General features: G+C 36.7%; 1 protein-coding gene across 1 annotated transcript in view; it reads left to right on the top strand.

Annotated features, from left to right (window-relative positions):
* The window catches only part of ANGPT1 (angiopoietin 1), a 161914-nt gene that overhangs the window by 119265 nt on the left and 28092 nt on the right, over nucleotides 1-14557 (top strand). The window contains exon 7 of the mRNA XM_086465234.1: nucleotides 4260-4426. Coding sequence (XP_086321360.1) covers nucleotides 4260-4426 — 167 coding nt within the window. The remainder of the gene's footprint in view (nucleotides 1-4259; nucleotides 4427-14557) is intronic.

Here is a 14557-nt window from a genome sequence, read left to right as displayed (position 1 = left end):
ACAATTTTTTAACATAATATTTGTTCTCTGAGGAAATTGAAGTAATTTCTATAGATCACATCTTTATTTCATATAATGCAATAAATAATGTGATGGAAATGAAGAACTATACTGACCTTTTTAGAAATTATCTGCTTAAACAGAATCCTTTCCACATTCTCAGCTAAGGCAAAAGGAGATGGACATTCTTTATGGCTTCTGGGAAGACACTGCTGCTGTAAAACACTGAATTATTATCTGCTTTATTCAGTGAATTATCTGACAGAAGATGAACCCATAGGATATATTGACTGTGTCTGGTTTCAATTTTGTTTTGTCTATAAAAAGTCAAAGCTTCCTATGAGCATTATCAGACAAAATAAATAAAGTAAGAGAGATAATTGTTTAATGAACTTGGAGTAACATGATTCAAGCCGAATACCCCCACAGATTTTGCCAAAGCTAATAAAACTCTTTTGCACCCTACTTATTATTTTTGAATAACTATCAACTTTGTAAATTCTTAAGGTCATTTTTAAAACTAGTATTGAATTCCGTTTCTTTGTACTCATGAGTGCTTTAATAGTTTTGACTCTGTTAATCGCCATGCAATTGGAAATGAGCTGGTGTAGAACCTGGATATCATCTAGAGTAAATATTATAAAATCATGTACTTTTGTCTGTGATTCCTGGTTCTAAGTACTTTAATGCATAAAAAAAGAACAACGAATTACTATTTATTTATTTATTTTACGTAACAGTTGGGCACTGTGTCAAAATTTACACAATTTACTATGTAGTTATAGGCATAAAGAACCAGAAAACTCCTTTGCTTCATTCTAGTACATAAATGGGATTAAAACTGTCAGTGAGGTTCTATATTATGCCATTTCTTTACTCTGAAAACAAGTGTTACAGTGTCTACAAGAATGATCTATTCTAAATGTAGTACAAACGTCTCCTAATTATTCCTTGATAAAAAAACCTGTTTTACTAATTGTGATTTTTATGTCTTTTTAACTGATTTATTTCAGATCAAACTTTGCCAAAATAGGATGTTAATGCAATTTTCAGCATGCAAAACCTAAATGTTTTCTGTTTGTGAACAACAATATATTCTGTGCTAGGTCAGTGCAAAGATTTATGTATCTTGTCTGTGGCTAGCAGTGCACAGTTAAGAAAGTGTGTTATGATAATGAAAGCATATTTCCCTGCTATGTTCTCCCAACTTCCATAGAATGCTAATAAGGAAAATATAGGAGAACTCTGAAAACTTTTGGGAATTTCTGACCTTTCCCTGTTACATTAAGGATTCTTTAGGGAATTTAAAGCCTCTGATTTGCCAGTCATCCAAAAATGTTATGCAAATTTCAAGGGAAAAGCAAAATGAGTATTTTTGGAATAAAATGTAAAGTTTAAAGAATTAATCCCTCTGCTTGGAAACACATAATCAACAAAATATAGAAATCTAATGACAAAATAAAGTCTCTTAGTCATGTAAATTATGTTTTGGAACAGTGCTTATGACCCACTGGGTTTCAGAGGGACTTAAAATGTAGTTAGCTACAAACACATTCATGAAATATAGATGTTCCTTTTCCTAATAGATTGATAGCTGAGGATGACTTGGATCATCTCATGTACTTCATTGAGTTTAAGTACAAAACTTGAACAGAAATAATTCTGGCAGTATTTGCTATAGCAATATGAATGCAAAAATCGATTAATATGTTGACAGAGTATATGTGTACTGGGAAAAAAAACCAACCACATTTAATTACAGCTATGCATCTTGAAATAGGTGATTCCTAGTGTTAACTTTCAAGATTTAATACCATGCCCTAAAGCATTCTCAAAATCACACTCCTTGTCCATAGAAGATGACAAGCATAGTCTTAGACAAGGCTAAAGGCATCTTATCACTTGAGACCCCACAGATTTAAACATCAGTATAAACACAAATGTTCGGTTAACTAAAATGCTTGGATTTCATCACTGAACAGTTTTGAATTGTCTCATGAACAACAAAAGTAACAAGGTCTGCCTTTCTGTGGATTTTTGTCCTGTGTCCCATTCTCATTACTAATAATCTCCTGAATGCCTATTATTTTCTTAAGGTTCTCTGTGGCAATAGCTTGAGTTCCCCTTTTATGTACTTCAAATCTCTCCCAGATGTCTAAGGGTCCTCTGAGGCAATACGTCCTCAGTGTCTGTGCTTGGCTGGCTGGTCTGTGACTGCTGATAGACTATTGGAACAGTCAACTGCTGAGCTTCTGCTTCAGCATTTCTCCCAGCAGCAACTCATCCCAGACACCAGTTCCCCTGAAACCTTGTTGAACTTCAATTTTGTGTGATTTCTATCCCAGCCTCAAAAGTGTTCAAAAAGTATTGCACTAAAATAAAGGACAGGTGGGCGTAACAATTGCACAAGCTTGTTTCCTTAAGTTTTCTGGCTGAAGAAAAAAAAAATTTTGTATTTGAAGATAAAATTCTGAAATGTACTTTGAAGGCTAAATATATTGAAAGCAAACGAGAAGAACCTGTCACAATCATTTTCTTTGCCAGCCTTAGGGCTGGGAATGAAACGAAAAGTTAAATCATATTTTTCAGGGTTTTTTTATTATATGTCATTCTGTTCTGCATACAAAAGCTTATATTTCTTGTCAAAGTAGTAGTGTTCTTGTAGCAGCAACAGTCTAAGATAGATATAAACAAGAAAAGCTGTGTAGTTATTAAGTCAGCCAAAGTATCTGGAAAAAACAGCAAGCATGCAAGTCTTTCTTCAGGTCTGAAATGAGGCAGTAAACTGCAGACTAAATACAGGTTGGAAACAGTTGAGTTTGGCATAGTAAAATTATACTTGAAGAAATTGTTCCCAACTTTGTGGTTAACAGAAATGTACTGCTTCTCTCTGTTTTAGATTTATGAAAGCTTTGAGTGCCTGTTTGTTTGTTTGTTTCTTTTTCCAGCCATATTAGGTGTTTCATAAAACACACTACTTCTCCTTAGTAACATTCCTTGCTTCAGAGATATGTTTTATATTCCACTTACTTCCTTGGTTTTCTTTTCATAAAAGCAAGGAGTTTGTTTAAAAAGAAGTTGCTCCTGACAAGAAAAACAAAACAATCGTTCTTAGTCTAGGCATTTCTAATCTGAGTTTCTGTATTGTAGCTCCTTATAATAGGATTCATTTTTTTATAACAAATGTGGTGGCTTTCCTCATAATTTTTTATATTCCCTCTGTTCCCTTTCACTGCAACTTTGTTTCCTCTGGTCAGGAGAGCAAACCACTTAGTGATAGATTTTCATCTTAGCGTAATAACACGTGTGAAAAGGGAGAAGGAAGTGTAAATGAGAAGAAGAATAATTATTATTATTTCAGAATAATTATATATGGTGTCTGAAGTTTATATAAAACACATATGGGAACACACAATGTTAAAAAATCCACACGTATTACATCCTGAATAGGCTGTAATCTAAATAAGATAAGACAAATATAATTCGATAGAGCCACAGTTCAAAGAGGAGTCCCCTCAGCTTGCCAGCACTGGGAAAAAGGGAGAAAGGATTTCCTGAAAATCTTCTTTTAAAGGAAGACAGCTGATAGTAATAAGAATATATCTTCTGTGAGTAAGAAACTATGTAGAGTGCAAAGAAATGTGTTTTGGCTGGTATATAAACACCCATGCTCCAACTTCTGCCTTCTGGATTTTAGGGAGACAAACTGCCTGTTTGGTAGTCACTGCAGGGCATATTTTCCATTCCTCTGAGACAAGTAGCAATGAACAGTGGTGAAAGAGGATGTCAGAGACAAACCACTGACTGCTCTGGCACAACACTGCCAAAGCTGCCAGAACAGGAGAGACAATGTATGACAGTCGTAGGGCAGAGAGACAAGGCAAGGAAATGGAAGTGATCAAAGGGACAGAAAACAGTGAAAACTACAGAAGGGCGTGTCAGCGGTAGACAGGGTTTATGCAGGTGAGGAACAAGCTTTTGTATTTTAGGAAGCACATATGAAGCCAAGTATGCATATGAATACAATCAAAGCAGTAGATGAGAGATACAGAAGCATCATCATGGAAAAGCTTGACTGTATGACATTCCTACATGGTATATATTAGTAGACTCATTTTAGAGATAGTCAAACTGGAGCACAGAAAGCTATGACCAGTGATTAGAGTGTATAGGTAAAATATAATGATGGTTTTATTATTGTATAAAGGTTCTACCAATTACAATAATTACATCTAGTTATTTTGCCAACTTTTTTCTAGGGTTTTGGTAGCCCATCAGGTGAACATTGGCTGGGAAATGAATTTATCTTTGCAATAACAAGTCAGAGGCAATATTCTCTAAGAATTGAATTAATGGACTGGGAAGGAAACCAGGCATATTCACAGTATGACAGATTTCACATAGGAAATGAAAAGCAAAATTACAGGTAAGAATCTATTGAAATTCTTTTGTCTCTGCTAAGTGATAAATACTGCTCATTGTTCGCTTGTTAAATATAAGAAAGGACAATAATATCATATTGATTTTCATTGAAACTGAATAAAGAGAGTAAAAATAAAATAGAAATCTGATTTCTCAGTGATGAAAGGTTAGAGTAAACCTAACAAATCTGAAAACAAGAGATGATCTATTAATAGTGCTGGCTGGTAGAACTGCTAAAAAACTGTATACCTTTTAGCATATCTGAGACCATCAAAACTCAAAAATGATTGACTAGAAAAAGGGTATGGATTCTTCATTACAACTTGAAGGATTTCTACCTCAGAAGCATAAAACTGGAACAATGGACATGTGAAGAAAAGACCAACCATCTGATATTTCCAAACTAAAAATTCAGTGTAAATGAAGAGGAAAAAGAGAATGTGGGATCTCATTGTGAGGAGGTAAAACACAAAACAAAGTGTCAGATACTGGTTGGCATTGATTCAGCAGCAGGAGCATCATGCCATTTATTATATTTTGAAAATAACATATGAAATTAAAAATTTTTCCAATAATATTTTCCTCCTTTTTTTTTTTTTTTTTTTAAGATAAAATCAGGAAACTTAAATCTGGTTATTAAAAAATAAAAAAAAAAACCAACAACTTGGAGACACAAGATATATGGATGACCTAAGTAATTTAAAGGAGTTTTTTAAATCATTGCTTCATCTGAACAGATAGTACAATGCTGGAGAAAGAAAATGAAACCCAGAAACATATCCTATATTATTTATTACAGCACATCTAGTTAGCATAAGACTTAGGCTAGAAAAAAATATATTACAAAACCAAACACTCAAGTGAAACTAGGTTGGTACTCAGGTTCTTAAATTCAAGTAACTTGATTCTCAGAAATGCTGATTGCCTCCCTCCTGCCCTGGGCCTCCAGAGAAATGGAAGTGAGAGCAATTTGCTCTTTCTTCTGACAAAACTCTGCCCAGGTGGGACACAAAGTAGTGCCCCTGACCTCTGGGGTTTGTGAGAGGGTGCTACTGCACAGTGTAGAAGTGCAAAAGCTACATTTAGAAGCAATCTGTATGAGTTTAGCTCCTGCATAAAGCAGGGACTGTCCCATGGCACACCAAAGACAGCTCTGTCCTCCATTGCCTCCAGCAATGCCATGCCTGGTACTGCCTGTGCATGCCATTTCCCCAGATTTGGGAAGGTGGAGGAACCATTGAGGTGCTCTTAGGCAAAGAGTAAATATAAGTAAAGGAAATTTCTCAAAACAGAGGCTAGAAGTATTTATACAAAACATAAAGCCAGCAGTGTAGAAGTGGATAATGTGGGGCCTTAAACGTTAGTAGATGTTCTAAAAATTAAGGAAAAGATGGAACAAATACTTGTCAAGTAAGGAAAAATGTCGAAGGACAGAGTTACACTTAGCTCTAGAATTTATGATGAAAATCAGAAAATATGCCAGAAGTATTACTCAAAGGGTGAATTAAGACGGCTGAATCTGCTAACAAAAACAATGTCTTTTTTGCTCACATTTATTCTGTACTGAATAGGCATAACATGCATTGTTGAGGAATTAGAAGGATGTTGAAAATTTAACTTATGTTAAAGCTTATGTTAAGGGAAGGATTTCTTTTCAGGGCTCATCTGGGTTCGTTCATGGCAAAACAGTGAGCGAATATCTTGATTTGTTTCAAAATGCAAGACTGCATTTGTAGTAAGATCGTACAGCAACTTGGGAATGCTTAATGATTCTGCCTATCATAAATCCATTTAACATGCCTAGAGTAGAAGAAGAGGCAAGAAGTTTTGGGGAAGGGCTGCACCATTGTACCTCCGACAGTCTGGGAACTCTGCTGGGGACTGTGACCTGAGATGGCCTCAGATGCTAACTACTAACCAGGACCAGGACATAGGCTTAAGAAATGACGTAGAGTTGCCTGTGTATATTTAATTGATTGCCCTTTTCCTGGCACAGTTTTAGCCTGATCCAAGTAGCACTTTCCCAGGCAATTCCTGAACCAACTGTGGGATTCTATGGAGCAGGGACTTTTTCCAGTACACACTGTGAGCAAGTCCATGTTTGTTGGGGAAGAAAGTCCAGCTACACAGACATAAATTGTGGTGTGCCTCTAACCTTGAAGGCCAAAGAGCAAGCTCTACCCCAAGATTTAAACTTTATTCAAATTTTGATATGTCCTTTGTCTTCTTTAATAAACTGCCACAAAGAAAGAGCCTTTAAAGGACTTGGGCATAGGATTTGCTTCTCTGCCTTGGCTGGTAACACAGGCAGTTGGAGTTTTGTTAATTAGATTAGGTTTAATATGTTGATGGACAGCAGAGTAGCCCTGGAAAATCATCCTGAATCAGTCTAGGTCTCCAGGACATTTATATGAACGGGAAAGGGAAAGGGAAAGGGAAAGGGAAAGGGAAAGGGAAAGGGAAAGGGAAAGGGAAAGGGAAAGGGAAAGGGAAAGGGAAAGGGAAAGGGAAAGGGAAAGGGAAAGGGAAAGGGAAAGGGAAAGGGAAAGGGAAAGGGAAAGGGAAAGGGAAAGGGAAAGGGAAAGGGAAAGGGAAAGGGAAAGGGAAAGGGAAAGGGAAAGGGAAAGGGAAAGGGAAAGGGAAAGGGAAAGGGAAAGGGAAAGGGAAAGGGAAAGGGAAAGGGAAGGGGAAGGGGAAGGGGAAGGGGAAGGGGGGAGGGAAGGGAAGGGAAGGGAAGGGAAGGGAAGGGAAGGGAAGGGAAGGGAAGGGAAGGGAAGGGAAGGGAAGGGAAGGGAAGGGAAGGGAAGGGAAGGGAAGGGAAGGGAAGGGAAGGGAAGGGAAGGGAAGGGAAGGGAAGGGAAGGGAAGGGAAGGGAAGGGAAGGGAAGGGAAGGGAAGGGAAGGGAAGGGAAGGGAAGGGAAGGGAAGGGAAGGGAAGGGAAGGGAAGGGAAGGGAAGGGAAGGGAAGGGAAGGGAAGGGAAGGGAAGGGAAGGGAAGGGCACTTTCATTAGAAGAAAGTAAGATTTTTTTGGTAATATAAACAATATTGTCTGAACATGGAAACAGTTGTGAAAACTGAGCCAGGAAAATTCTTCTTGCTGATCAGGAAAAATCAAAGAGATGTATTTTAAAAGTGTAGAAATTAAATCAGAAAGAGTGTACAGGCCTCAGAATGTATAATGTTGAGTAACAGGGATAAATTCTGCTATCCATCTTCAAGTCACTTTTCCACGAAAATCTTGGGACTAATGACGGAAGTTTGGGTTCCTGTCCTACTCCATAGTCAAATTAAAAGCCAGAATGAGCTCCACTTATGCTGTCTGTGTGGCCTCCTTATGATACAATTGAAGCTCCTCTGTCTAGGGAATTGGGAATCAGGTCTATTCACATTATTCTGGAATAAACAGAGAGGGAAACATGAAGAGGTAAAAAGGCCCTGTCCATCTCTGGTGGCTCTTTGAGTTTCAGATTAATTCCTCAATTATTTTTACTCAAACTTATCTGAATGTTTAAAGAAAATAACTGAGTAACATGGCGACAGTTCTGGAAATAATGAAATGTAAGCCACATGCAAATCTAAGTTGTTTTTCATGCTTGACAAATGCACTAATGCCTAGTCCAGACAGATATATGTCCAACAGACATTTTGCAAACCAAAATTATATTGGGCTCTTGTAGAAATTATTACAAGCTTGTATCCTATGACATAAAATCCTCTTTATTATGCTTGCCAGCATCACTATCTGTGATAAAAGCAACTCCAGAAGGCAGGCCAAATACAAGCCTGATTACTGAGTCCTAAACAGCTGGCCACCATTCAGAGAATGCTGTTTTCTCTTTATCTGAGGAGCTGCCATTAAGAATTTAAATGATTCCTCTGAAGTTGAAACCCACAGTTCCCAACCTCCTGCTCACAGTGCCTTTCCTTCACAGTTGTCGAGCATTTGGCATGTTTGCTTTCAATACCTCAAACACAGAACAGCATACCTTTTCAAAACTTTAGTTGCTGTTCATTTGAAATAATTTTGCCAAACAAACTAGATACTTTCTTATTTTGGAAGCTGTTAGGATTTTCTGCTAGTGACTGTCAGATGTTGTTTCTTCAACACTGTTTGCAAAAATAAGTAATTGTAGGCTGGCTGCACTCTACATTAGTTTCAAATAATATAAGAAATATAATAATAATATATAAAAATAAAATTAATTAAACAAATAAACACAATATAATGTAATATAAATAATGTAATATATATATAATATAATAAGTATAATACAATGTTTCACTAAGAAATAACAGTCAGTAAAGAGACAAGTTTTCAAGCTGATCTGGGCAGTAGACTAAGCAGATCTGAAATAGAGAAAGGGTATTAAAAGGTGAATCTTTAGAAGTGGAACATCTTTTATTTATTTTATGGCAGTACCTCATACATTTGGAAGACACGAAAAAAATCGAGGGTCCAGGTATCACATTTGAATATAATAAATTAAAAAAAAAAAAAAAGGAAACACATACCATGAAATGATAAAATGTATCTGAGAAAATATCAAAAATAATTTTCATGCTGTTTTTCAAAAATCCAGCCCTTACATTATGCAAAGTTCGATTCAGTCTGGATAACTCCCAATTGGTGATTTCAGAAGGGTTCTGTTTTTTCTCTGGGCTGTTTGTATTCTCTTTACTACTTTTTATTAGTCTAAAGAATCTATGATTAAAAAGAGTAATGCTGAACACATGTATGTTAAAAATATACTTGTTTCTTTTTCAAAATGAGACAGCTTCAAAAAGGTTTCAGGGAATGCAGAATAAAATCTATCTATCCCAGATGATGACTGTGTAGAAGAAAGTTGAGATCAGAAGGTGGATACTGAAGCAGTAAATGTATTATGATAAATGATGACTGAAACAAGAAAATTAGGCTTGCACCACATGTGAAACCTTCAATAGCATGGAAGTATCTAAGTGATTAATTTCCTTTAAAACATCCTTAGGCTTCTTCTCTACACAAAATGATTGCACAGAGGACTGTCTGTAAATACGATGAAAACTATCTCTGCAAGTCTTACACTGTGTCAAGTAAAACCACCGTAGAGTAGGAAGAGTCAGACCTTGCAAGCCCTATTTAGTGCAGTATTTCTTAATTTAAATAAAAGGAATTATTCATAGAACTATAAAGGCATAAGTTGAAAGAGACTCCCAGAAGACACACAGCCTCTCCTCTTTCCCTGTGCAAACTCTACCTAGTCTACTCTTGATAGTCTGTTGAACTGATGTTCTTAGGAGCTGTACAGATATGACACACTGCTGCTCTGACCTGTGTCTTCAGACCCTCCAGAATCAAACAGGAAAAGTAACCATGTGTTGGGATTTCAGGTTCCATACTTCATAATCCCACATATCAGTTAATGAAAGCAGATATGCTGATTTTGAACAGCAGTAATTTCAGCCTGCACATGTATCTGGTTTTGCTACTCATGGTGCAGGACCAGCACTTCCAAGCAAGGCATGGGATGGAAAATAGAGGAAATAAATTTTTTATTTGGCTGAGCTGTTTGTTATCTCAGAATACCTTAGAGAGGCTGAATATACCCTCACCTCCCTACGACAATATATTCCAGTATTTAGTCATTCTTTTATTTAGAAAATCTTTCCATCATTGCAATGACTTTTGGTCCTATCCATGGAAGAGTATGATAAATGATAAGGCAGTGCTGCTGAGGTGAGCAAGGCTTCAGGATTGCTGTAAGTATAGGTGAAAACTGATGATAGACAGGGAGCATCCTAACTTCTGTAGTGAATTATGTACTTAAGGTGATGACTGACCTTTGATAGTTAAAGTTAAGGAGAACAATCTTTATATTGGAACCAGCATGATAAAGAGATTAGAACATCTTATGAGAAAATGAAAGAGAACATATGTACTTTATTAGCAAAACAAGCAAGAGACAAGTTGACAGGAGAATATCAGTTATGTAGAGAAGAATCAGATTTATGGGTCCTCAGAGGCAAGAAGTTGATGGAGTTTGCTGCAAACGGGAGAGAGAGTCATTGAAACTATTCAAATCACTTCAAACCACTGACATGGTGCTGTGATTCATACAAATCTAGGTAGCACAGTTTCCAAGTTCTCCAAAATACTGCTTCTCTCCAGGCTTTATTTGGGAAACCAGATCAGTTGTTGAATGTAAACTAACAATTGTTAGACTTTATGGGATATGGTAGCAGAGAGTTTTTAGTTCACTGAGTAGAGTCATAGAATCATAGAGTACTTTGCTTTGGAAAGGACCTTTAAAGGCCATCTAGTCCAACGCCCCTGCAGTGATCTGGGACATCTTCAACTAGATCAGGTTGCTCAGAGCCCCGTTCAACCTGACCTTGAATGTTTCCAGGGATGAGGCTTCTACCACCTCTCTGGGCAATCTGTGCCAGTGGTCCACCACCCTCATTTAAAAAAATTTCTTCCTTATATCTAGTCTAAATCTATCCTCTATTAGTTTAAAATGATTATCCCTTGTCCTATCACAAGAGGCCCTACTAAAAAGTTTGTCCCCATTTTTCTTGTAGGCCCCCTTTGAGTACTGAAAGGCCTCAGTAAGGTCTCCCCAGAGTATTGGATTTTTTAGCTCTTGTTTGTTTAAGAGTTTGTATATTTAGTTTCAGCAATAGTATTATTTCTTTCTGTTTTTTTAGGCAAACTAGGTAGGTAGCATGGAGCCAGAGGCCTTGATGTAATTTGATTTTTCTAAGGTGGAGGCTCTTGATTTATTTAATCACTATTCTTGAACTAATGCTAGAATTTGTTACAAAAATTTCTTGCTTTTCTTTCTGTAAAGTAGAGGGCAAATATTTTTTTACACAGTCTTTTAAATTGTACCAATGAAAATGCTGTAATAGGTAAAAGAAAGTGTGATTTGAGACTGTGACTTTTATGAGGACAGCTGGCTCTGTGTATCTTTAATTGTTAATATGTACCAGAGACTATTGCTGTTTCAGCAGCAGCACATTAACAGATCATTGTCACTTTCCTTGGTGTACAAGACCTCATTTTTATATATTGTTGTGGTTCTCTGTTGTTACTCAGGCTTTTCAGTGATGCATTTACCATAAGTAACGTATTTTCTTCTTGTGACACTTAGGTGAAGCAGGGAATCAGCCTGACTTGTAAGTTTTCCTGAGTCATCTGCTTAGCTTCTTCTGCATTATTTGCATCACAGTAAACCTTCAAAGGGGCCATTCTCAGATGGAGAAGAAAAAGTACAGTGGTGGACATGTAGGAAATCTGTAGCAAAACAAGAAAATAAACACAGATCCTCTGAGACCCAGTCCTGTGCCCAGACCCCGATACTTTTCTTGCCAAATATGAACACTACAGAATAACTCAAAAGTAGACATGGTGCAAACATTTAAACCCACAGTAACTCACTTTTCTTTGGAAGCTTGAGATTTAATTTGTAAGTCTACTTCAGAGGAAATATCCATGCAAAATCCTATTAACAGGCAGAACGATATCTGTGGTATGCATATTTTCCATGATTTGAAAATATGTTCAGTATTTTTTCACCAAACAAAGGTATAAAATGGATAATACAGAAAAAAGATTTAATATCTCTATATATACATAAATATTTGGCTGAAATAACTTTATTCTATTTAAGAACACTGTCCATCCAATAATATTGCATGAAGTCTAAATATTGGAAGTGCAGGGATTTAATCTGATGCCCATTAACTAGAGGTCTTTGTGGAACCAGGCCAGTGTTGCTATAGTATATCAATGACTAAAGCTCACTGGCAGTCCATGCACTATCTCCAAATGTAAGCAGAAATTAAATATAACATTTTCTTTGACTAACTGAAAGTTGATGCAAATATACTTGTGGAGTTTATGAGTAACAAAATTTAACTTCATCCACATAAATCTCTATGTGTACTACCCATCCACAGCTGATTATTTCCCACCTCTAACTACATAAAGCTCATTTGTAGTTCACTATGCAGTAGCCATGGCTATCCTGAAGCAGGAACGGAGATTTTCTTCTGTGTTATGGAATATAGTGAGAATGCATATATACTGAATACTGTAATGTAAAGGAGCAACTGAGTAGAGAAGGAGAACTGAATAGTGAGGGAGAATGATGGGAATGGACAGAAGAAAGATGATGTGCAGCTCCTGAGGCAGAGAGGAGAGAGCTCTGTTTGATAGTCGACTAGGGAGCAGTGCAGCACCTTCCCCCACCATATGCCCATTTTGGTGGGAAGCTGGCTGGGAAGCAGAAGGGTGCTTACCAGCACCAAAGCATTTTTCACTTTTATTCCCTTCAAGGAGCAAGAAAACAGGTTTACTTTAGCAAAATAGGCCCTCCATGAAGTGGTATGTGATTTTCTTTGTTATCCCCCTGAAACTTCATAACTGGCAGCTCTGCAAAATCTAGTGACTGTCTGCCATATTGGAGTGAAAAAAAAAGCAGAGGCTGCAGCCATGAAAGCACAGCCGTACCAGAGCCAGCTATAACAGATGTTCAATACTGAACTACATCTGTCCATATGAAGTGTAAAAATCAGTTTTCCAAGAGCTACAAATTGTTACAGAACTACCAATGAGATCTTGTACTAACATAGACTGAACTGTCTCTTTCACGTGCCAGAAAGGAACTGATGATTACTTTTCTTAGCTTATAACTTAAATATCTTTAAAAGTGAGAAATTTAGTTTGGAATTGTATTATGTGGTTCATTATAGGTGTCATGGCACAAATAATTCCATACACAGAAGATGTATTATTTCCTCTGAAAGAGTTAGGTATTTGCAGTCTTCATCATTAGCCTTCTTAAACAGTTCCATGTAAAATGAATGCTGTTATTAATCTTCAGGCCCTTTTGATAAAATGTATCTACATACTCAGTTACAATGATATACTTTTAAGAGCACAAACCTCACTTTTCTAAACCAGTTGATCACAGGCGTGAACTGCATTTCAGGTGATTGATACAAAAATCTCTTCTTTTTAGAAAGTCAAATGCCAGTTCATGTAGCAAAGGTCAGCCCAGAAATTATGTCAAATGCCAGTTCATATAGGCAAGGTCAGCCCAGAAATGATACAGTTTATCAGACAGTATCTGTTATAAAACACCATTAAAAGTCCCTAACATTTCTTTTTCTGTTTTATTTCGGCCACAAATAACACTAGAGCTCTTTAATGCACCAATATTTCATATATGGAGGGAAACCAACAGAGGTGTTCCATAAACTCTGGGAAATTCTTTACTTGAGAGTTTAGAAAAGTACTGGTATACAAGCTTTACAAGATATACACTGTTGGTTGTTCAGCAGCCTGGCTTTCTGGGAAGAAAGCAAAGCCTCCAGTGTGAGTTACTCAGAACATGTCTGATATAACAATGACCTACCTGTTTTTGTGTATCCACTTATTCATCAACAAAAAGCAGATATTTATTAGTTTATTTTCATTATCTGATCTTTCAAGACATCTCTAAATTGTTGCCGTATTCAGTCTTGTTTTTCTCTGTCCTTTTCCCTCAACTGATTAATTTTCAATTGCCTTCTCCAGATTGATATATTTCCTTCACCAAAGCTGGATAACTCTTCTCCATATATTCATTTTCAAATACCTGCAGAAGCCACCTTCCAGGGGTTTTTGACAGGCTATTGATAAGAAACTTTCAATGATTAAGTTTGACTGCACTTTTATGTTTCTAGAAACTTTTCTTTCCTTTGGTGTTTCAGGGCTTTTCAATCACATAGCTGGAGAGAAGCTTGTTTTCCAGTATGTTCCACCACAGCTATTGCTATGGGACATAGAGGGAATGTCATTATCTCCTCCTCCAGGCTCCTAGATTAATTTTTTAAGAAAAGGAAAATATATGAGTAAGAACAAAAGTATCTTATTTTCCCATAAAGCTTATCTACAATAAAATAAACACAGCAATTTAAACTAATGATTACTCGAGGCAGGAAAAAAAATGGTTTGTAACAACTTACTAGACTTAAATATCATCCTGCATTTAGTGAATTTAAATGCTTATACACAAATCAGACATGGTTTCCTACAGGTAGGTGAGATAAAGATTTTCAGTGCTAACATTAAAGCTGTTGTGCCCTAGGAATAGACTGCAAGACCCT

This window comes from Leptosomus discolor, chromosome 5 (assembly GCF_034619465.1).
Source record: "Leptosomus discolor isolate bLepDis1 chromosome 5, bLepDis1.hap2, whole genome shotgun sequence".
In the NCBI taxonomy this organism is placed as follows: domain Eukaryota; kingdom Metazoa; phylum Chordata; class Aves; order Leptosomiformes; family Leptosomidae; genus Leptosomus; species Leptosomus discolor.
This window is presented reverse-complemented; position numbering and strand designations above follow the sequence as displayed.